Here is a 22891-nt window from a genome sequence, read left to right as displayed (position 1 = left end):
ACTGATTTTCCAACTCTGTATCTTGAGCTGCGTTTCTCTTTTCTTGGTGTATGTTCCTGTGAGTGTGAAAATCCTTTGAGCACGATATTAAATACCACTTTCTCTACAAACATTTTTCTTGACCTCTGTTATTAAAAACAATTCTTCTTCCATCCTAGCAAAATAACTATACCTACCAGTCATAAAAATACTTTTTTTAAATAGACATACAGTTTTCAAAGTGTTTTAATGTACATTTTACTTTATTCCTTACAATAACAGGATGAGATTTTCTTTTTAAAAATGTGGAAGGCCGGGGATTTAGCTCAGCGGCATAATTGCCTGCCTGGCAAGCAAGAGGTTTGTGTGTTCGATCCCCAGTACCAAAAAAATAAATAAAGATGTGGAAGTTGAGCATTGAAGAATGATTTAAATTTTCTGTGCTTATCATTGTTGTCTTAGTTACTTTTTCATTGCCCAGACAAAATGCCCAACACCCCCAGCCTAGAGGAGGAGAGGTTTATTTCGGCCCATGGTTTCAGTGCATAGCTTCCCCCAAACTAGAACCACAAGGTGGAAAGGCCTGCTGGGGGCGAGCTGCTCAGGTCAGAGAAACCTAGAAGCAAGGTAACAAGGGAGGAGCCAGGGTGGCCTCTTGGTGACCACCTCCAACCAGCCCCAACCTCCCAACCACACACTCAGCTAGGAATTCATCTGTGCACAGCACACCCTAGTCCGGTCACCCTCCAAGCACATGAGACTTCTGGGGGACATTTTAGATCTAAACCAATACCAACGGCCATCCCAGGTTTGCATAATTTATGTGCTTATTTTAGTTTGTTTCCAGTCTCAGTTGTGCAATGCACAGAGCCAAGACCTTGCACTAATATTGTAATATGTTGAATCAATGCACAAAAATACGTTTCATGAGCAAAAGTATTTCTCATAATTACTACTTAAGGAAATGTGGTTTTCAGTAACTTGGGTGCATGCTAATAGCCTTTTTAATTTTGTGGTCTTTGTTAAGTCTGACAATAAGCCAAAGAAAGCTACTAAAGCCGAACTACTGAAGCAGCTACAAGAAGAGGAAAATAAACGGCTGAAAGAGGAAGGTACAAAACAAACAGGGGTTCTATTTTCACATACAAGTATTACTAACAATAGATTGGTATTTCTGTAATCCAGTCAATTTTTTTCAAAATTCATTGATGGTTCTAATTTTACTTTATAATGAGTTGCCTACCAGTTAATGGGCACTGAGAAGGATCCATTTGTATACATCGACCACACTCCCTGGCTCTTGAAGTTCTATTGCCAAATAAAACAAGGGAGTCCAGCTGAATTTGAATTTCAGAGCAACATTGGCTAGTTTCAGATAATTTTCTCCAGCAGTATTTGGGATATACTTATACTTTTTGAAAAGTACATTGTTTACCTGAAATTCAACTTGAGCTGATCATCTTGATTTTGCTTTGCTAGTTCTGGCAACCCTATCTCAAAGTATTTATATGTACTGATGAAATTAGGGACATTGGGGCTGATGGTGAAGTCTGGAATTCATTCAAAATGGAAAATATACTCTAGCAAGAAATATGGGTAACATAGAGGCTGGGGATTTAGCTTAGCAGCATAAGTGCCTGCCTTGCAAGTGTGTGGTCGTGAGTTCAATCCCCAGTACTGATAAAAAAGAAAATGATAAAAAAAAAAAAGAAATATGGATAACAGTCTAAGTTCTTGCAATCACAATGTGTTTTTGCCTAATTAAAATGTCGATTTTACTGGTGTGGTGGCACATGCCTATCATCCTAGCATTTGGAAGCCTGAAGCAGGAGGATCACCATGATTACCTGGGCTAAATAATGAGTTCAAGGCCAGCCTGGATCACATAAAGAGACCCTATCTCAAAAAAAAAGTCAATTTCATTTACTTAAAAATTAAACATTGATGAATGGTTGGTTAATTAAAACACTAAAATGTGATTTTTAAAAAATTCTGACCATCCCTAAGGTGGTAGCTGTTAGCCTTTAGAACATCATATTTAGATTAATATTCAGGTTTTTAAAGGACTCAGGTTCTATTTCTATTTTTTAGTGTATAATCTTATAAATCCTTTTTTAGGTAACTCATGGTAAGGATACAATCTCAGGACCTGTATTTTGGGGAATGATTTATTACATTGGCATAAACATATTCATCAACACGTATTTTATATTTTTTAGTAGAACAAGAAAAAGTTAAGATGATTTCTTCTGATGACATAGATGCCACACAGTTACTGACATCTTCTGAAGACTTCATCTCTCCTTAACTCCCCATGATAGAGCTGTCATATTTTATCTATGGACTAAGTTCATTATTATTGGGTTGGTACAAACTTTTGGAGAAGAGATATATCATTGTGAACTCATTCGTTGGCCAGAAAGTGTGAGAATCATGTTATCCTTTTGAAGGAACAAAAGCCAGCACTTTTTTGATTTTGTCATAAATATGTGCATGAAGGCAGAGAGAGAGCGCCTTAATCATTTTTGCTTCCCCTTCCCCTCTCTTTGGTTCTTTAGAGGAGGCCCGTGTGAAATTGGAGAAGGAAGAAATCCAAAGGCTTGAAGAACAGCGGCTTCAGAAGCGAAAATGGCAACAGCTTGAAAAAAAAGTAAATAAACCTTAGTACTCTAATTGAGGAAAACTTAAGAAAACCCTGCAATCAGCTGCCTGCTGTCCACTGTTCTCATAACTACCAGTGGCATTTAGTCCTCTGTGCACTGGCCAGATGGAGTACAATGAGTAACATTATTACCTGCATCTCACAGATAAGGACACTGAGGCACAGAGAAAGTCAGCAGCTGAGGAGTGGCAGAGGCAGGACTGAGCTCGAAGCAGCCTTGCCGTGCAGCCTGTGCTTACCACGGTGGGTCTCACTGTGTAGCCCAGGCTGGTCTCAAACTTGCCACAATCCTCCTGCCTGGTTTCTCAATTTTTTTTTTTTTTTTTTTTTTTGTCTTCCTTTTATCAGTACCGGGGATTGAATTCAGCCTGCTTGCAAGGCAGGTGCTTATGCCACTGAGCTAAACCCCCAGCCCTGGTTTCTCAATTCTTAAAAACTGCTAGTTTGATTGGATAAGTTAATGGCTGTGATTTTTTGGATATTGCATAATAAAAACGCATCAATGGTTAGAGGTTAAGTAATTCAGTGAATAAAATTTTCCCAAGCAAGCAATGTATGCAGCTGCAAAGTCATGCATGAAAATAAAATCGGGTTAACATGGGCTTTCCAAGTTGTTGTAGCCTGGGCTACAAAGGGAACTACAAAGCCCAGACTGGACTGCACTGTGAGACCCTGTCTCAAAAAAACAAACAAAAAAAAAAGAATTGAGAACCAATCAAACACACAGTGCTACATACAAATTTTTTTAATCTGAATTTTTACTTGAAAGTTGAATTTTACTATTTGAAACAAATATTTTGAATTCTTAAAGTGGCATGGCCAATTCATTTGGTTTTGAAAGGACATTGGCCAAAATTGTCCACAAATGTGCCTCTTCTCAAGACAGTGGTGTCCTTTGCTATGCAGACACGTTGTATGTATACTTGCTATTGTTATACACTGCAGAGTGAAAGGATGTGTACAGTACTTAGTGTTAAGTATTCATAATGTTATAATTTTTACCTCTTCCTCGGGTCACTGTTACTGAATCTGGCTCCTCCCCTCACTGTCCCAGCCTCCAAACCAGTACAGGTGAGAGGCACTGCCTCAACTGTGCTAAGGCACAAAAAGTTTCCATCATCTTGTGCAATTAGTGTAAAATTTGGACTGTGAAACTGACAAATTATAATGAAAATAGATTCATCTTCACAGATCGCAAAGGAGTGAGTTTAGGGGACTCACGGAAAGTCCAAAGATCACACTTTAGAAACCACTGTTCCAGATGAAATGTCTTGGAAATAACCATTGTATGCAAACCAAGTATTCATTGTGAAGTTGTATATTTAGCCACATAAATTTTTGCTGCTGCCCGTGGCACATAAAGCTGAGATGAAGAACAGGTCAATCTGTGTGTCCCTGTGAAACAGGATCTACAAAGGAGACCTGAGGAACTCCAGGAACTTTATTCATTAGAGGAATGTTTTCCTGAAGCAGAGAGATTGAAGCAAGATATTAGATCACTTTCTCAGGTAAGTCTGATTTCTTTTTCTTGAGCTAATCTTTCTGTGAAGAGGACGTTGTAGCCTGAGACCCATTTCGATCCTAAGAAACTAAATTTATCCATCTCACCTGACAATGTAGTACCTATTGCAAAGTAAACTGATACAATGTTGCACAAATGTACCTGTCAGCCATAATATACTCCAAATATTTATATCCTTTGACTTTGAGTTGTTGGAACCCTACACAGGCACAGCTTGTTTCATTGTTTATCAGGTGATCCCATCTTACAGCGCCTGCATTTTTCACAAACTGAAGGATTGTGAACACCTGTGCCACACAATTCTCCGGGCAGCATATTTTTAAAACCACATACACTCCCTTTGTGTACGATAATTCTCAAAATACTTAAAACTGTTTCATTCTCGTTCATTGTATCTGTTAGGGCAATGTGTGATCAGTGATTTTTATTGTTACCATTTTAATCATTTGGAGCTGAACAAATTGTACCCATCTGAGACTGTGCGCTTGTTCGGTAGGTAACTCTGTGATTGGATACTGACAGCCCACCTCCAAAGCCCCTCCTACCCCCCCGGGCCTCCTTATTCCCTGCCACACAGCAGTACTGAAATGAGGCCAGGTAAGAACCATATAAAGGTGTCTGAGAGCTGGAGTGAAAGAGGGCAGTAGGTCCCTCTCTTCAAATCAACAGCTAGAAATGATGGCGCTTAGTGAGTGTTATGCTGGTGTCATCCCAAAGCCTCATACAGTCAGAAGGGAAGCTTTTCAGAGGTGGCCAGATCTGGAACGTGTGGCTATGGATTAAAGGTGTGTGATAACTAGATTAGCCCACTGATTGGTTTAGGTTGATTCTGGGTAGGGTTGATGGAAAGGCCCACCCTGGATGTGGGTGGCACCAACCAATGGGCTTGTAGGCTGAATGGAATTTAAAAAGGGGGAAAAGAAGAGGAGAAAGAAAAAGGGGGAGGGGGAGGGGAGAGAGAGGGAGGGGAGAGAGAGGGAGGGAAGGCGGAGGGGGGAGGGAGGGGGGAGGGGGAGGGAAGGCGGAGGGGAGGGGAGGGGGAAGGGAGAGGGAGGGAGAGGGGAGGGGGAAAGGAGGGAAGGCAGGGGGGAGGAGGGAGGGGAGCGGAGGGGGAAGAGGCCTGCTGCTTCCTTTTGGTCATGCCCTTCCGCCATGCTGCCCCACTGCCCTGCCTTGGAGCTAGCTGAACGTGGACTGACACTGCTACAAACTTGTGAGCTGAAATCAAACTTTCTTCCTTTAACTTGTGGGTGTCAGGTATTTTGTCTTAGCAGTGAGAAAGTACCTAAGACAGGAAGGACTTGTCAAGTGCTGATAAAGGCTGAGAGCTGTCCAAACCACCAAGTTAAGAATATGAAGGAAAAGTTTTTCCTGTTTTTTTGTTTGGCTGGTTGGTTGGTTTTGTGTGTGTTTTTGTTTTGGATTTTGGTTTTTTGAGACAGTGTTTCATTATATAGTACCAGGCTGGTTTCAAACCTACATCGGTACTCCCAAATGCTGGGATTATAGGTGTGCACCTAATCAGCGTGAAGGAAAAGTTTTTGAAGCCAATTAGAAACAAACCAGTGAAAGAACGCACATCAACCCTAGTGCTGACATGTAGAGATGTTAGTGATTAGAATAAAAGACCAAACTAGCCACACCAGTTCCTTAAGCCAGAGCCTAACCCAGAGCAAGTCTGTAACTCTCTTCAATTCTCTGTGGAGGCTGAGAGAGGTGAGGCCACAGAAGAAAAATTTTAAGTTGGCAGAGGCTAGTTCCTGAGCTTTGTCTTTATAATATAAAAGGGTGTAAAATAAAATTCTTGGGAAGCCCTGGATTTGGACTGAGCACTAATAGCTATAGACCAAACCAATAGTTTTATCATAGAAAATGAACACTGGTTGGTTTTAGAGGAACCTGTGGCCAATTAACTAAGTGACTGATTGCTGAACCAATGAAATTGTTTTCTATGATCTGGTTTTTTTTGTTTGTTCTGAGACAAGGTCTTGCTAAGTAGTTAGGGCTAATCTCGAACTTACTATGTAATCCAGGCTGGCCTCAAACTTTTGGGGACCCTCCTACCTCAGCCTCCCATGCGCTGGGACTGCAGGCATGCTCCCCACAGCTGGCCTTTGTTTGCTTATAGGTATTTGTCTATATGTTATTGGCTTGAGTTCTTGGAACATTCTCTGAGCTTGGAAACAATGAGATTTGTGGACTGTTTTGTCCTTTGCTGGAATAAATCCTGCTAGACCTAACTGAGAATATGTCAAAGGGAACTGTCCCTTTGGCACAGTCATTTGGATCTGAGGCAAAGCTTCTTCCCTCACTGACCCTGGAAGCATTCCGCAACCAGGTATAGGTTCTCCCTATCCTGTGCCAGGAGGTTCCCAAAGAGCTGAGCTCTCTGCATGGCAGGATGGTAGGTTCACTGGAGAGAAAAACAAAGCTTAACATGGCTGCAGAGTGGGCCAGGCTGTGGAGGAGGCAGGGGACCCAGCTCAGGTGCACTGCCTCCTGGCGGTCCCCTGTAATACCGGGAAAGAACTGTGGCTGTTTACAGCCCTCTGGGACTGCCAGGCTCAAAAGGAAAAGGTCTCACCTGCCAGCCCTTAGACCTGCAGAATCTCGGAGTCTTTGGGTGATGCTCCCATCAAAGGAAATTTTTTTTCAGTCTTTGAATGTGCTATTTATTTTTACTTTACCTTTCTCAAATGAGAAATATCATATGGTATTTAATTTCTTTCTCCAAATCCATTTTATTTCAAGAAGAAAAAGAAACTAAAAAAAATTTCAAAACGCGTCAATCAGGGGGCAACAATGGCACATACATTGCACACTGCCACCCCCAAATCATTCATCCAGAGCACAGGACACTCATTCGGTTGTCCAAACAATACCAGCACGAATCAAAAAAGGGATATTTTCAGGGTGCATCAATAAGAGGGTTGGGGTGGGTTTATTAGGGAGACATCTTTTTTTGTCTTTTTCCTTTTTATTGGTACCAGGGATTGAACTCACAACTGCCTGCTTACAAGGCAGGCGCTTATGCCGCTGAGCTAAATCCCCAGCCCCTAGGCAGACATTTTAGTACACAGGGAAATGGAGTGCAGGCCTAGGTAAGCTAGAAGAGTGTGCTACAGTTTTATTTTTTTAAATATACACTCTTTTGGGTCTTAATTCATTAGTAGGATCAGCAGAAAATTTAAGGCAGATACTCTTAAATACTGAAAAGCTGTTACATAAAGTATATTATTTTCTAAGATTATCCGATGATAAAGTTGGTTGAGTTTCTTCCATGTGAAAATACACTATTGCTACAGTTTGGAACTGGTGTCAGAAATTTCTGGCTTTTGGTAATCTATAGTTTTGGTTTTGGCATAGAAGGTGGGGAAGATTTCAGGCTACTTACACATAAAAGAATGATCTGTGGTGGAAATCTGGGGTCTTGGTGTGGTGGGTGGAGGAGGAGGATGGTCCACCTGCAGTAAGATTATCTTTAGGGGAAAAGGTGGTGTATTTACAGGTGGAAGAGAACTGTTTGCATGTAAAAAGGGAGTGGTTGAACCATTTGTAGGAGAAATGGAATTACACAGGCTTATTGTGTTCTGGGAGAAGAGAGGAAAAAATAAACTGGACTCTTACCAGTGTGTATATCTGTGTGTGTGCTGCTAGGGATCCAACCCATAGTCCTGTGTGCATGCAGAGAATCTGCCACTGAGCCACATCCCCAGCCTAAGGCCTTGTGTTTTGAACCTGCAGTTTTCATTCTGGTTTTGTCTTTTTGACACAGAGCGTATGTTCTTCAGGCTGACCTTGAGCTCACCGCAATCCTCCTGCCTCAGCCTCCCAGTGCTGAGATTGCAGGTGTGCACCTTTAGACCCAGCTCATTTCTAAAATTACTTTTGCCTTGTTATATTTTGGCCTAGATTTTAATTCTACCCTACCTCAGTACTAAGGGCTGGTTAATGCTGTGAGAAGGGGATAAAAGCTGTTTGGGGTTTACGGTGGCTGCTTGGGCCAGTCAGAAATAAGACTGGTATAGGATTCGTCTGTTTGGAGCCCTAGCCAATTACATGACTAAGAATCCCCAGAAATTGTATTTATTTCTAGAGAAATGGGTGAACCTTACTCAGAAATTTGGATTACAATATTCACAATGAGAAAGTTTTAACTCAGATTGTATTGCTTGGTTGTAGGCAAAGTATATAGAAGAGAAGATTTAAAAAGAACTTATAGAAAGCTGTTTTACCTAGTACCAGACTAAATGCAAGGGGTGTGATCATTGAGCTATTGGGCCAGTGGGCTGTGCTTTTTAAACTATTTAAGCCTTGATTAAAACACTCAAGCTTAGAATGATAAACTGCCCCCATCCGCAGTGGAAGGTGTTTGGGGTGCCCCTAGGTTTGTGGGTGCCATACGGAATTCAGTAACTTATTTAAAAGAACAAAGGCTGAGTTGTGAAGATTCCCATTTTTTTCCGTTGAGTGGGCCTTAGCGGAGAAGATGGATTGTAACAAGGCCTGTGTGCATATGTTGAAATGCCCTCTTCTTGATAAGAGCTAATTTTGGGAGGGATTGACAACAGCCGAGTTCCTCTGGAGGTCCTGTTGGAGGGAGTCCTTCACTACAGGGACACATTTTGGGGTGGTGTTTGTGAGACAGGAGATCAGGGCATGGCAAAACTGGCCGAGAAGTAGGCGTGAGCTGTTAATTACAGAATCCCAGGACACACGTGCACAGCGGTTCTCAGACCTCTGCAGGTGGACTTCTCTGGAGAACTTGAGCCAGTTTCTGAAAGGCTGGCCAAAGTCAGTCCAAGGCCTGGGGTACAAAAGGAACAGAACACACCGAGTTTCTGTCACTATGTTTGTTTTCACGTGGTGGCCTGTCCTCACACCGCAGGGTGTGCTTATTTTGCTACTTGGGCCAAACTCAACATAAAAAACCTGTCACTTTTTCTACCTTTAATAAAACTTTGCTACTGCTTGCACTTGTCTTGACCAGTTCTTTGCTCAGGACAGAGAAGATCTAGGGCCCAGGAGATTCCAGTACCTCCAAAGCCGGTAGCATTTGCTGCATAATTGCAAACAAATAAATCAGGTGAATATAAAAGTGGCATGAAATTTTGGGGATGAACTTGTCGCAGTTCCAGAAATCACCTCAGCAGCTTGTCTTGGAATCATGCTGCAGATTAAGTGGTAGATGTATCCAAGTCCAAGTCACTGAAACTTGCTTTTCAACTGTTACATTATTATGTATTAGAGAATAGTCTGAATACAAATATGATTTGACCAGTGGGAGACTTCCCAGTTACTTTTTCTTTTCTTTTTCTTTTGAGACAACCTTGCTATTGTGATCCGGACTGGCCTCAAACTTGCAGCAATCCTCCTGCCTCAGCTTCTTGAGTGCTGGAATTACAAGCATGTACCACCATGTTTGGCTCTTTCCAGTTATCTTTAAGTTTGGGGTGATGTTTCCAGATTCTGGGGTTCTTTTAGACTCTTCCCAACTCCTTGGTGTCCTTAACAAAGAATTGTATGGGGTGTGCAAAAATAGTAGCAAGGTTTTATGCATATTAGAGGTTAAGAAAGAAGTATGCTTTGTAGAATGAAAGCAGGCCACTGAAAAAGCTCCTAGTGGCCATGATGTTAAAAGCATCCTTCATCCTTTAGACTGATGTCAGCTATAGGCCACCCTATCAAAGACCTGGTTGAATTGAAGATAATGCTTTCTGATTGGTCCCAGTTACAAGGCTTAATAACTGTGTTCCACACAGATGTCCTGGAACTCTGAGATTGACAGGTCACATTCATTTGCTCAGTTAGTTGGCCTTGCCCTAATTTCCTGCCTCAATAGGGTACTAGAAGTTATTCTGAAAACAGATGTTCATTATTTTTATTGACAAATGCAGAATGTGTCTTGTCTAATTGGAAACCATTGAGTAATGAAAACGTTGGCTGAGATTAATAATCAGTGCATTCATTTACCAAATATTTGACCATGTATATATAAGATTTTGAGAAGGGCCAGGGGTGTAAGGGCAAATAAGGTAGATGTAGTTTTCTCATTGAGTGTCATAAGAAAAATAGATGAATACACTCAGAAATAGAAAAATTAGTAACCATGTCAAGTATGCTGAAGAAAAAGATGATTGCCACTCACTAGTATTTGCAACTGGGCAGATGCATTGAACTGCTTGTGCTGGATACCTTTTGTTGACTTTAGTACTAAAAATAGTGCTGGTCTCAGTCTGATAGTTCTGCTAGTGGAACATCTTGTGTGTGTATATGGTATAGAAAAGATAGAAATGAAAAGCATTATGGGATAACATGTTTCTAAAAATTGTACTTATCAACAAAATGCTGGTCTAAAATGGTTCAAAATTGCTTGCTTTCTTAAGTTTTTACTAGAAATTAAAGCTACTAAGAGTTAAGCCTCAACCTATTCTAACCTAAAGAATACTACTTTATGTAAGGAAAACGTTTTGGATGAATGAAGGTAAAAGACAATGATGGCAAAACTATGGCATGCCTGCCTCGGTCAGCTGTTTATTACCGAATGCCCCTCACTGGATAGGGTATTAGATGTTTTTTAATGCATAAATTTGTGAAGGATGACTTGTACGAGCTGGACATGGTGCAACATGCCTGTAATTCCAGTATTTTGGGAGCTGGAGTAGGAGGATTGCAAGTTCAAGCCTAGCCTGGCCAACATGGTGACTTGGTGAAACTGAAACCCTGCCTTAAAAATATAAAAAAAGGTCGGGAATGTGGCCTAATGTGAAATTCCTGGGTTTTATCCCTAATACTGTGCCAAAAAGAAGTGGGGGATGAGAATTTTGTTAAACTAGGTAAAACTAAAATGTAATTGTTTGTTATTTTAAGAATTGTACATTAGTATCTAAAGTATGCAAAACTTGAATTTTGTTCTCTGTGTTAAAGCAACAGATTTTTCTTGGAGAACTGCTCTGTTCTTGATAGAACATAGACTTTTGTTACATCTTTTGATTACTTGGGAATTGAGTCTTCCCAACTGAACAGCTGATGTTTTTTTCTATGGCTGGTGGTTTTCTGTGTTTGCCTTTGTTTTGTCATTTTGTTAAATGAAAGGCTTTGTTCTCAATGATTTGCGATCTTACTTCCATCAAGAGTTTGGAATATTTAGTATTTTTGATGAATTTCTCCCAAATCATGTGCTAGTTTGACTTCTAACTAACTTTTTAGTTGCAGGGTCATTTCATGACTATATTGCATCAGTGCAGTACAATATTTAATTCTTGAATGAAAATTCTAATTAGCTAATTAAAAAGTCATTTTCTCAGACATTAAACTTCAGAACACTTCCTCAATATTAAATATACAAGCTGCTTTGCATAACAAGTAACTATACTATTTCCTTTGAAGAAAATGTTATGTAATTACCGACACTGATAGCTGATTGGAGGGACATATCAGACCGAAACCTGTGAGATGACCTTTCTAACTGAATGCTATATAAAGTTATAATAGTTGATTCACATACCACATCATTTTTAATTACTTCGTCCTTTTATGTTTTATTTTTTTCCCATTTAAGACTTGAATGTGCTGGGACAAAGTTAGCTTCATGGTCAAGCTATTTCAAGTCTTGGAATTCTAATTGTATGTCTAACATTTTTAACAAATATCATGACTAAGAAAAAGCTAAGTCTTAAACTCTGGAACACAATAGAAATGTAACTCATGTAGACACTTTTATTACATTATATTTCATAACTTTATACACCATAAATTTAACAGAAATAAAACCCATTCATATTGTCCCATTATTCTTTTAGGCAGTCTGAACCACTGGACATGATTTTTCTCCTGTATTAAAGGCTTGCATTTATTTTTATGAGTGTATTTTTGGGCATGTAACATACTTTTGTCAAGCCATATCTAAGTATCTTCAGTTCCATCCTTTATCTGAGACAGATTTTACAATTATTAAAGGCAGAATTATCTTCAAGCAACTTATTTACTCATTAGTATAGTACCATATATGATTCTTAGCATATGGAGCTAAAGGGTGCCCTTCTTTCATACTGGATTGGTAAATATAACTTGATTATAATGTGGCAGATTTCAGTATATAATGATTCTAAGTAAAGAGTGAATGGGTCATTACAAGTGTAATCATCAACTACAAAACAACAGAAGGAGTCCTATTAAGACTGGTGCAAGCAAATAGTAATGATTTTAAAAATAAATATTAGTTCAAATGTTGGCTTTGAAGATAAGCTGTATGATTTCACAGGAAAAGCAAAAACTAACTCACATCTTATAGAAACAAAAATGTGAGCTTTTATTTGTTTGAAGCTTGAAGATTGGAAATAACTTATGGGGGAAAAGTCTGTTATTATTTGGCTTATATTAAGTTATTGGCTTATGTCATAATTTTTTTGTCTAAATTGGGAAAACTGAGTTCTGAGAATGCAGATTTTGAAAAGGACCATCAGTGCGAAGCCTCGTCCTTTTATTCCACAGTGGAAACACTATATTCAGTGTGACGGGAGTCCTGACCCTTCCACACCCCAAGAGATGAATACTTTCATTAGCTTGTGGAAAGAAGAAACAAACGAGACCTTTGAGTCAGTGATGAAGAAGAGTAAACTTGTGCTCCAGGTAAGCATGCAAGTGTGCCTGGTAACATAAGCTAAATCACAAAGAGCCTTATATCCGAAAAGCAAAAATTAAATATATTGTCAATTCATAACACTACTTACTGCTTCTGAATGCTTCACTAGAGAGAGAGAGACTTGGAAATCTGTTTTGTTTTTTGTTTTCCAACAGTTAATCTCTTGCTGCCTTATGAAATATTTATTTCTCTGTGTAACTGAAGCCAAAAAAATGTGTTTGGTTCATCCTCATTTTATTTATTTTTTTAAATTTTATTTTAAAGAGAATAAAATAAAAGAGGATATAACAAAGCAAGTCAGAACAGTGTAAGCAACACAGCACTTCACAATAAGACAACTGGATATTAACAGTAGCTACCATGTCTCTTTCTTTGAAATAGTTGAATATACCTTCACATACAGTAGTATCAGACACAACAAAATAGTATAAAACCATTCAAGAGTATGGAAAGTATTATAGGATATTCAAATCCAAATAACAGAAAATGAACAATGGCTACTTATAATATCTCATCTTCCATAAAAAATTTGTTTATACTATCACACATATTAAAATCCAATAAGACACTACATGATAGAACAATGGAAACAGAAGAACAAAAGCATAGTGGAACTTCAAAGTATGAGGATATTAACTCAGCAATGGCTGCCATAATGTCTTATTTTCTTCAAAGTAGCTGTTCATATCATCACATGATAAAATCAGAATAAAACAGAATAAAACCATCCCATCCAGTGAATGAAAACATTATAAGTCTTCAAAGCAATATAATAGGGAACCATGATTACCGTAAACTCTTATGTACTCTTACCATTTCTTATACTACGGAGACTAGACAATATTCATACATGTGAGTTTGATTTATTTCACTTCTGAGGATGGTCTCAAATTGCATCCATTTACTTATAAATATCTCAATGTGGTCATTATTTATAACAGAGCAGTACTCCATTATATAAAAATACCACATCTTTTGTATCCATTCCTCAGTTTATGGGCATTTAGGTTGTTTCCAAGATCTAGCTATCACAGATTGTGCTGCTAACATCTTCATTTTAGTAAAGTGGAAACAAATTGACCACAGACGAATGCAAAGTTGAATTGGTATAATTTACCAGAACATAGTATGGAGACAAAGAGGTAGAAAATATGAAAGAGTGGGTAACAGACACACATGATAGACTAAGAAGGATTAGAAGTACACAGAAGACTACTAGATGAAAATATAAACAGTAGAGATAATATTTAAAGAGTCAATGGCAGAAAAACTTTTCGGAACTGAAAGCTATGAATCCTCAAATTCTAAGAAACCATCATCATGATTATTACTATTCTTACAGCACTTCTGACAACAAAAATTTAGGGTTTTTCCACAGCTCCAGGTAGGATACCATCTAGGTGACCTGTAGGCCAGTTCTGAAGTGACCCAGAGTTAGCACAGATCTCACAGCACAGAGGGACTTAGACTCACGAGTCTGTGCCTCATTGCTATTACCTATACTTCAAGCAACCAGTTAGTCTTCCTGCAGCTTCTTCCTCAGACGAGGTAACTTGCTGTAATGGTTCATAAAACATAGGCAAATGTTTACGTATGTCTACTTACGTAATTATGAAGAATATTAAGCATGATATGAAAGGATAGATGAAGAAATGCACAGGGCAAGGTATGCGGGCAGAGCTGTGGGGGTGCCGTGCCCTCTCTTTATATGCCTTCCTCTCAATGGCTCAATGTGTTCGCCAGGCCCAAAGCTCCCCAGCTCCACCGTTCAGGGGTTCCATGGAGGTCTCATTATTAGGCATAACTGATTAAGTTATGGATCACTGCTACACTGATCTCTAGCCTCTTTCCCCTTCCTCACGGGTAAGGAATAGGCCTGAAATTTTCCAGCCCTGTAATTACCTTGTTTCCAGCCTCCATTCTCTAATAGTGGCCACATGAGTCTTAACTCCAGCATGATTCAAAACAGTTTATTTGGAGAAATAAAGAGTTTATCTCATGCCTGCCACTCAGAAAATTCCAAGGATTTTTAGAATGTCTGTCCTGGAATCAGGGGCAGAAGCCAGATACGTTCCTTATGTCACAGGTTAGGATCACTACCATAGAAGCCCACATCTCAACACACATTCTTGGTAAAGCTACCAGGAGGAATCCACTGTTCCTGTTTCTGTTACTGTCCTCTGTTGCTTTTGCTCCACTGCTCACAAAAGTTTTATGCCTCATGTCACGGCTGCTGTTGCCAACGTCTCTGTGTCACTCTAAGATGTTGTAGCCCCAAAATGTTAAGCTCATTCCACGTGTTGCCTGATTTGGTGTGGTCAGCAGGGTTTGAGATGTATTTAATCCATGAATAAATTCTGTGGCTAGGATCCGTGAGATCCTAGATGGACCACGTATCAACTGTGTGAGGACCCCGAATCCCTTTTCTGCATGTACTACCCTTACTTACATTCCCCCCATGGCAGATGATGATGATGCCATGTTCCTGAACCTCCTGAATGGTGAGCTAAATAAACCTCTTTGGTTAATAAAATGCCCAGCCTCAGGTATTCTGCTGTAGCAACATAAAATGGACTAACACATGCCTGTTATTTTGTAGTCTTAAATAATGACAAATTGTGACTCATCTATCAACTTGTTAATAATAGCTCTATTACAGAGAGAAAGATACTGTAAAGGAATCTTTGGAGGGAATACTTTATTTCGATGATCTTAAATTATAAATATAGAAAAGTATTTTTGCATGTTTTACTAAGCTCTTCCTCAATTCAAAAGTGATAGAACACCCTATTTTTCACTTTTTTGATGATCAATGGACTAATATAAATATTGTTTATTCTTGTTACAGTTAATTGAGAAATTGAAATTAATGTTATTGGAAACTCCATCATATAACTTGCAAGAGAAAAACATAACAGAGTATGAAGGATCAATTTTACAGCTTCAGGAGCTCCTTCAACTTAAATTTAACATAGCCACGGAAATACTGCTCAGAGTATGTGTGATATTTTTATATTCCTTTTGTGAGCACTAAGTGTTATACTGTTTATAACATAATAATCCAATATTGTTATAAAAGTAGTAAAATAAAGTACATGTACTGATGCAGATCTAATAGCTGTTAATATTTTTAATTAACATTCTTATTAGTACATGTTTCACCATACATAATTACATTCACCATGAGGAATTTATACTTGTACATAATGTCATAATTCTTTTTTTCCCATTCTTCTCTGCTCCCTTCAATCCTTTCCTTCCCCACTTACAAAAACCCTCTTTCCATTCTCTGCAATTCCTTTTTAAAAATTCTTCTTCCTTTCCATTTCCCATTTGAATAAGTTGTTCCTATTTCTTTGATCCTCTTTTCTTCTTATTTATTGATATTGATCCTCTTTTCTTCTTATTTATACTTTGGGTTTCTCATACAAGAGAAACAGTGTGATATTTCAACTTGTGTGTCTGATTCATTTCACTTCAAGTTATGGTCTCAAGATGCATCCGTTTGCCTAAAAATGTCTCAAGTTATCCTTTGTGACAGAGTAATACTGCATTGTATGTAATTATAACATTTTCTCCATCCATCTGTTGATGGGCATTTGGGTTGGTTGATTGCAACATTTAGCCATTGTAAAATTATGCATGGATATGCCTGCGTCACTGTGGTGTGGTAACTTTAACTCTTTTTGGATATACCTAGAAGAACAGCTGGGTCAAATGGAATCTCTGTTTTAGTTTTTGAGGCACCTTCATACTGTTTTCTATAGTGGTTTTACCAGTTTACACTCCCACCAACAATGGAGAACGGTTCCTTTTTCCCCATAGCCTTGCCAGTGTTTGTTATTAGTTGATCTCTTAATGATAGCTATTCTTTCTGGAGTGGGATGGAGTGTTTTAATTTGCATTTCTCAAGAGGCCAGCAATGTTGAATGTTTTTAAAATGTATTTATTTACTGTTTGTACTTTATCTAAGAAGTGTCTGTTCAATATAGATGCCCATTTTTGGACTGGGTCTCCAAATGAGTGAGTATAATTTTTCTTTCGAGCTCTTTATATATTCTAGATATTAGTCTTCTGAGTCAGCGATGGTGAGCCTTTTTAGAGCTTTTAATGATAACGTTCTGCTGTTCACCATCCCTGGTTTGAGGAACATCACTGGTCTGTGAAAAAAATTTTCTCACTCTGTTGCTGGTTTCTTCTGCTGTGCAGAAGCTTTTTAATTTGATGTCAACCCAGTTGTTGATCCTTTGTAACATTTCCTGTGTGGTCAGGGTTTTGTTCATTAAGTCTGTCTACACCTATATCTTCAAGAGTTTATCTATTCTATCTTCTAGCAGATTGTCTGAACATGTAGATCTTTGATCCATTTGAATTTTAGTTTAGTGCATGATGAGAGATTTGGATCTAGGTTCAGCATGTGGAAAGCCAGTTTTCCCCAGAACCATTTATTAAAGATGCTATCTTGCTTCCAGTAAAGGTATTTGACCCCTCTGCCAAAGATAAGGTAGCTGAGGGCACTTGGAGTTGTTTCTACATTTTCTATTCTATTCCACTGACCCTCACAGGTGCTTTTTGGTTAATATCATGCTGTAGCTTTAGTATTTTAAAGAATAAAACATTTGTAATACAAATAGTTTTTATATATCTTTCAAGATTTACTAAGTTCACTATGAAAATAAATTCACAAGAACTTGATATAGAGTTACAATAAATTAGCTCAGTATTCCATTTTTCTCTAACATTCTATTTGAAGAGGACTTTATTTGAACATGAGATTAAAATAATATACCATAAATCTATATACTCTCCATCTAGACTTAATATATTTTTACATTTTTTAGCTATTATTGATAAATAAAAATCAACAAATTTTAAATGTCTTATTAATTACCTTATCCTTATTTTTCCCTTGTGCTACTTGAAAGTTATTATATTTTGCAAATGGATAGCTCAACACTAATAAAACCCAAATAATTATAAATCATTGTGCCTAAGGAAATTAATAATATAGTTCTAATATTCAGTCTATGTTCCATCCACCATTGTACACTATTTTTCACTGTTTTGTCTTGAATTCTTTGGTATAGAACACAGTCCTTTCTACCATCTGAGTAGATTATTTTCTAATTTTGAAAAGCACTACAAAGAAGGTTTATACTAAGTATCTTTTACCAACCTCATTGTTAGCAGTATTATTCATATTATAAATTTTCAACTATTATGTGTATTGTAGGGCAGAGTAAAGAAATATGAGTAGCAGTATTCAAGATAAGAGAAAGGAAAGAATATTTTTCTGACCTTCATTTATATATTGTAACATAAAATAGAAATATCAGCATGAGCCCGATTGTATTGCATAACAAAGAACCAGGTTGTCACTCAGTGGTATTTACCGAGCATGAAAAGCTTTGGATTTGATGTCCAGAACCACATAGTAGAGGAAAATAAAAAGGGCCCAGGACTAATTGGGATAAATTGATTCAAATCTGGAGCAGAACCTGTGCTAGACAGCAAGGGACCTGAGATGAATGGAGTCTTGCCAGAGGAACACAGGGTAGGTTAAAGAAGTCCCACCAGCCAAATCTGGAATAATTTGAGTGTTAGAAAAGAATGACTATAATGAGCTATAATATGTCAAGTAAATAAAAATCCATGAAGCTATAGCAATCCTCCAAAAAAAAAAAAAAGAAGAGGAAAATGGGGTGGGAAAGAGCCATTTCCAGATAGATGCTGTCTTAGTTACTTTTTACTCATGGCTGAGACATAATACCTAGTGCCCAAAGTTGGGAAAGGAAAGGTTTATTTCTTACAGTTTTGGGAGGTTTCAGTCCATACTCAGTTGGCTCCAAGGCAAGGCAGTTTATGGCAGCAACAAACAGCAAGGTGGAAACAGGCAAGAGAGACAGACACACCTTCTTCCTGCCAGTACATTGTATGCTGGCTCCACTCCTAAAAGGGTGTAGCCCTGACACCGTCAATCCAAGTGCTAGACAATGAATCAATCACAAATGCACAAATGCAAACACATGCCTAGAGGCCACCAACATAAACCATGACATTCCACCCCTGGCCCCCAGGACTCATGCACATCCTTTATATAAAAGATATTTAGTCCATTTCTAAGAGTAACCAAAGTCCCAATAGTTTCAGCATTGCTGAAAAGTCTAAGTCCCAAGTCTCCTCCAAGATCTAAGGCAAACTCTTAAATGTAACCCTCTGTACAAATGAAACAAAGTTAAACAGTTTTGAAATGCAAAGCCACAAGATAAACATTACCATTCCAAAGGTTACAAACAGGGGAATATAAAGCATTGGAAAAAAAGCAAGTCCAACATCCAGCAGGGCAACCATTAAGTCCTAAAGTTTCATGCTCAGCATTTGAAGCAATCTGTTTGCAAGATCCAAAAGGCTTGGATGATTCCACCCCCACGGCATTTCCAAGGATTTCAGCTCCAGCAGCTTCTCTCTTAAACCTTGTTTGCTCACTTTGTGCAGCTTTTCTTGGATGATCCACCTCCCTGGCTTTTTCAAACTTCTGGGGTCTCCATTACACTTTTGGCTTTACCTTTACATCTTTACAAATTGCCCTCTCAGGGTCACACTGCTTGGCCTTCCAGGCCCTTTGCAATTGAGGTGGAAGCTGTCTTACCCTCAGAATTTGTGCATTTTATTTGTACCTAAAATCAGCACCATGTGGATGCTATCAAGGTTTGCTACCAGCTGAAGCAGTAGCCAGGCTTTTTTTCTCTTGACTGTAGGGCTCCAGTGCTTGGATCAGTGGGCTCTGTTTACCTGATTGTGAGGAAAAGCTTCTCTATGTTGCTGTCATTCTGGAACCTCGTGTGGCCTCGGTTGCCATTCTGGAGCATGGTGCTCTGCAGCTTTCCCCTCTGAGCAAATTTTTTCACTTTTGAAGTTTCGAAGTTGCAAAGAGTGGTGACTCACTGCTTCCTGGGATGCCCCCATAGCCATCTTTCTTATTTCTCTGTTTCTTCTCAGCAATCAAATTCTCAGTTCTATCTTTATAATCCACAGCTTTATTGGAGTTTTCCTTCTGGCCAAACTCATAGCATTTTAAATTATCCTGCTGGGCTCTTTCTTCTTGATTTGCAACATAAATCTGGCTAAGAGCTCCCAACGATAGCCATGCTACAGCTTCAACATTTGACTACGTTGAAATTTCCTTTGCCAGATTAATCAGTCCATTGCCCTTAGTCTCGGTCTCAGGCAAAGTCTCTGGGCATGAGCAAAATGGAGACAAACTTTCTGCCAAGCCATAACACACATCATGGGGAGTCCAACAACCAATGCAGTCCTTCCCAGCAGAAACTTCCCAAGCCTGATTTTTACCATGAAGGCTTTCTATCAGCCTGCTGGTCTCCTGAGCTCTAACCAGAATCTCCTCTACAGAACAGCCTAGGCTGCTCCAACTTTATGCATCCAGGTGACATGTCTGAACCTTTCCAAACTCTGCCCACAAGCCATTTCCAAAGCCTCTTGAAAAACATGGTCAGGTATGGTCATAGTAAACGACCCCACTCTCGGTACCAAATTTTTTCTTAGTTACTTTTTATTTATTGCTGAGACAAAATACCTGATGCCCAAAGTTGGGAAAGGAAAGGTTTATTTCTTACAGTTTTGGGAGGTTTCAGTCCATACTCAGTTGGCTCCAAGGCAGGGTGGCATGACGGGGCCACAGTTCATGGCAGCAACAAACAGCAAGGCAGAAACAGACAAGAGAGAGAGACACGCCTTCTTCCTGCCAGTACATTGTATGCTGGCTCCACCCCTAGGAGGGTGTAGCCCTGACACCATCAATCCAAGTGCTAGACAATGAACCAATCACAAATGCACAACGCAAACATATGAGGCTTGGGGCCAACCAATATAAACTATGACAATGTGTTAAAGAGTAATTTCACATTATAACAGTAATGAACTACAATTAACATTCACTCAGTTAACAAATAGTTGCGTATTCTGAGGAAGGCTACTTCTTACACTCTACATTTTAATGTACAGAGAAAAAAGTATGTGCATAGCTATAGTGCAAAGCTATGATTCTGATATTACAATTGAAAAGGGTAATGCAACAGTAATGCACAGATTCTACCTGGGAACATGGGAGTGACTTTTTTGTGTGGTAGTGGTGGTGGTTTCACTGGCTAATCTTAATTGTTAATCTGATTGGTTTAAGAGTCACATAGCAGATTAGTGAAGCACATATCTGGTCCACTCACAGATGCTGTGAGTTGAGTATCTTTCCTCTGTCACTTGAAGCCAGAAGACCATGGGATGAAATCTCTGAATCTATTAATCATATTAAACCTTTTGGCCTTTTAAGTTTTTTGTATCTATCATTTTGTTCCAGCAATGGAAAGGAGACAAATACAGCCATGCTGGAGATCAAGCAGATGCGGTACCATTGATTTATATTCCCCAGCCCTGTAGGAGCAAATTTAATCATTAGACACCTTAAGGCAAACTGAGTAGAAAGAAGAGAGGCACATTTAATTGAGTAAATATATATTTGCATCCTTTAGAGACTTTTCTAAAAAGTCTGTCACTTTGAGCTTATTTTTACCTAGTTGTTCTTTCAGTTAATGAAGGGGATCTAATATATAAGTAATGAAATAACTTCCCTGTGTAGTATATTTTATATGCTTTTGGCTCTTCATAATGTTTTCCTTTATTATTTTTCTCTCTTGTAGCAAGCTAGTTCTTTCGCAGATCTGGACACTGGAAATATGGAAAAAATCATTCAAGGTGAAAATATTACGCTGTATGTGTGGGCAAACCTCAAGAAGAACCCAAGGTACCCAGTGGGTGATAATTTCCCTGTAGATGTGGCATGTGGTCACACCATCTTAGGCAGGCACATGTGTATTGTGTAACAGTGTGGTATACATGGAAAACCCATGTTGGAAAATCAGCCGACAGGAGTTTGAATGACAGACCTGGCATTTACTTTTGACAAATTATTTAGCCTTGCTGAGCTTCAGTCTATCACTTGTAAAATAAAGATTGTATTATTTGACTTAAAAGGAATGGCTTGAGAATTAAATATTAATCCTCAATATTATTTAAATATTAATAGTAATTAAATATTAAAAGTTGCAGCATGGTGTCTACTACAATTAACAGGTCTTCCCATTCTCTTCACCACTGTAATCCTTTTTTCTTACTCCCTAGAAGTAGAAATGGCTACATGGCAATCTAGAGTTTAAAAAAAATTATATGTTTGCGAACTCTTAAAAGTTAATAGATGTTGTATAATTGTCTTCGAGATTTATGTGATATTTCCACAACTGTTTTCAAGAAAGAAACAGCTTTCTGTAGAACGACTGATGAAACATTCCTGATCACCTGGTTGTTGCTTGATCTTAAACATTTCAAATTGAGTTAGTATGGCAGTGAGTTTCATAGGACAACTAGCAGACTAAAAGTTAGAAGCCTGAAGTTCTGGAGCCAGCCTTGAAAAGACTGTAGTTTAACACAGGAAAAAAATACATATAAACTTCATTTTTTTATATTAAGTAAAAGGAGGGAAGAAAATATTTCCCCAAATTCCATTTATTGCAATCCCATAGTACCATCAGAGACTATATAAGCCCCTTTTGTTGTAAAATATGTTAGATATAAAAGTGTGAAGGAATTTAATCTATAGTTTTGTTATTTGTTTGGTTTTTGGTACCAGGAATTGAACTCAGGACCCTGCACTTGCCAAGCAAGTGCTTATACCACTGAGCTACATCCCCAGCCCTAATGTGTACAATTTTAAAGGAACTAAAAATAAATTAATGTATGCTCTCTGGGCTCTAAGAAGAGAATTAGGGAGTATCTTGGCATGGGAGAGGCAGGACCAGTTTGGTTTTATTTTGATGATGGGTCAGGCAGGGGTTGTAAGGTTTCTAAATTCATCGCTGGACTTAACTGAGTTGACACACAGCTGGTGGAAGGCACTGGGTGAAATCTGAGGTGGAGGATATTTTTGGGAGGCATCAGTAATGAACCAAGCTTCCTAAGTTTTTGGAAGTCAAATTGTCCTGAACATCAGTAATCCTGTGCATTCACACAGGTATGC

The 22891-nt window shown here is 38.7% G+C and overlaps 1 protein-coding gene across 6 annotated transcripts in view; it reads left to right on the top strand.

The window, feature by feature from the left end:
- The window catches only part of Dnai7 (dynein axonemal intermediate chain 7), a 63511-nt gene that overhangs the window by 14936 nt on the left and 25684 nt on the right, over positions 1-22891 (top strand). For 3 of the 6 annotated variants that reach the window (XM_063238405.1, XM_013153136.3, XM_023565308.2), the window contains 6 exons: positions 1007-1091; positions 2538-2629; positions 4048-4149; positions 12657-12794; positions 15656-15802; positions 21519-21622. In XM_063238405.1, the coding sequence (XP_063094475.1) occupies positions 1007-1091; positions 2538-2629; positions 4048-4149; positions 12657-12794; positions 15656-15802; positions 21519-21622 (668 nt within the window). Of the gene's footprint in view, positions 1-1006; positions 1092-2537; positions 2630-4047; positions 4150-5256; positions 5377-12656; positions 12795-15655; positions 15803-21518; positions 21623-22891 lie in introns of those variants that run through there. The other 3 variants (XM_023565310.2, XM_063238406.1, XM_013153137.3) reach the window with 2 other exon arrangements.

The sequence above is a fragment of the Cavia porcellus genome, unplaced genomic scaffold (genome assembly GCF_034190915.1).
Source record: "Cavia porcellus strain 051 isolate PalLab524CR breed Dunkin Hartley unplaced genomic scaffold, mCavPor4.1 scaffold_27, whole genome shotgun sequence".
NCBI classification, from domain to species: Eukaryota; Metazoa; Chordata; class Mammalia; order Rodentia; family Caviidae; genus Cavia; species Cavia porcellus.
This window is presented reverse-complemented; position numbering and strand designations above follow the sequence as displayed.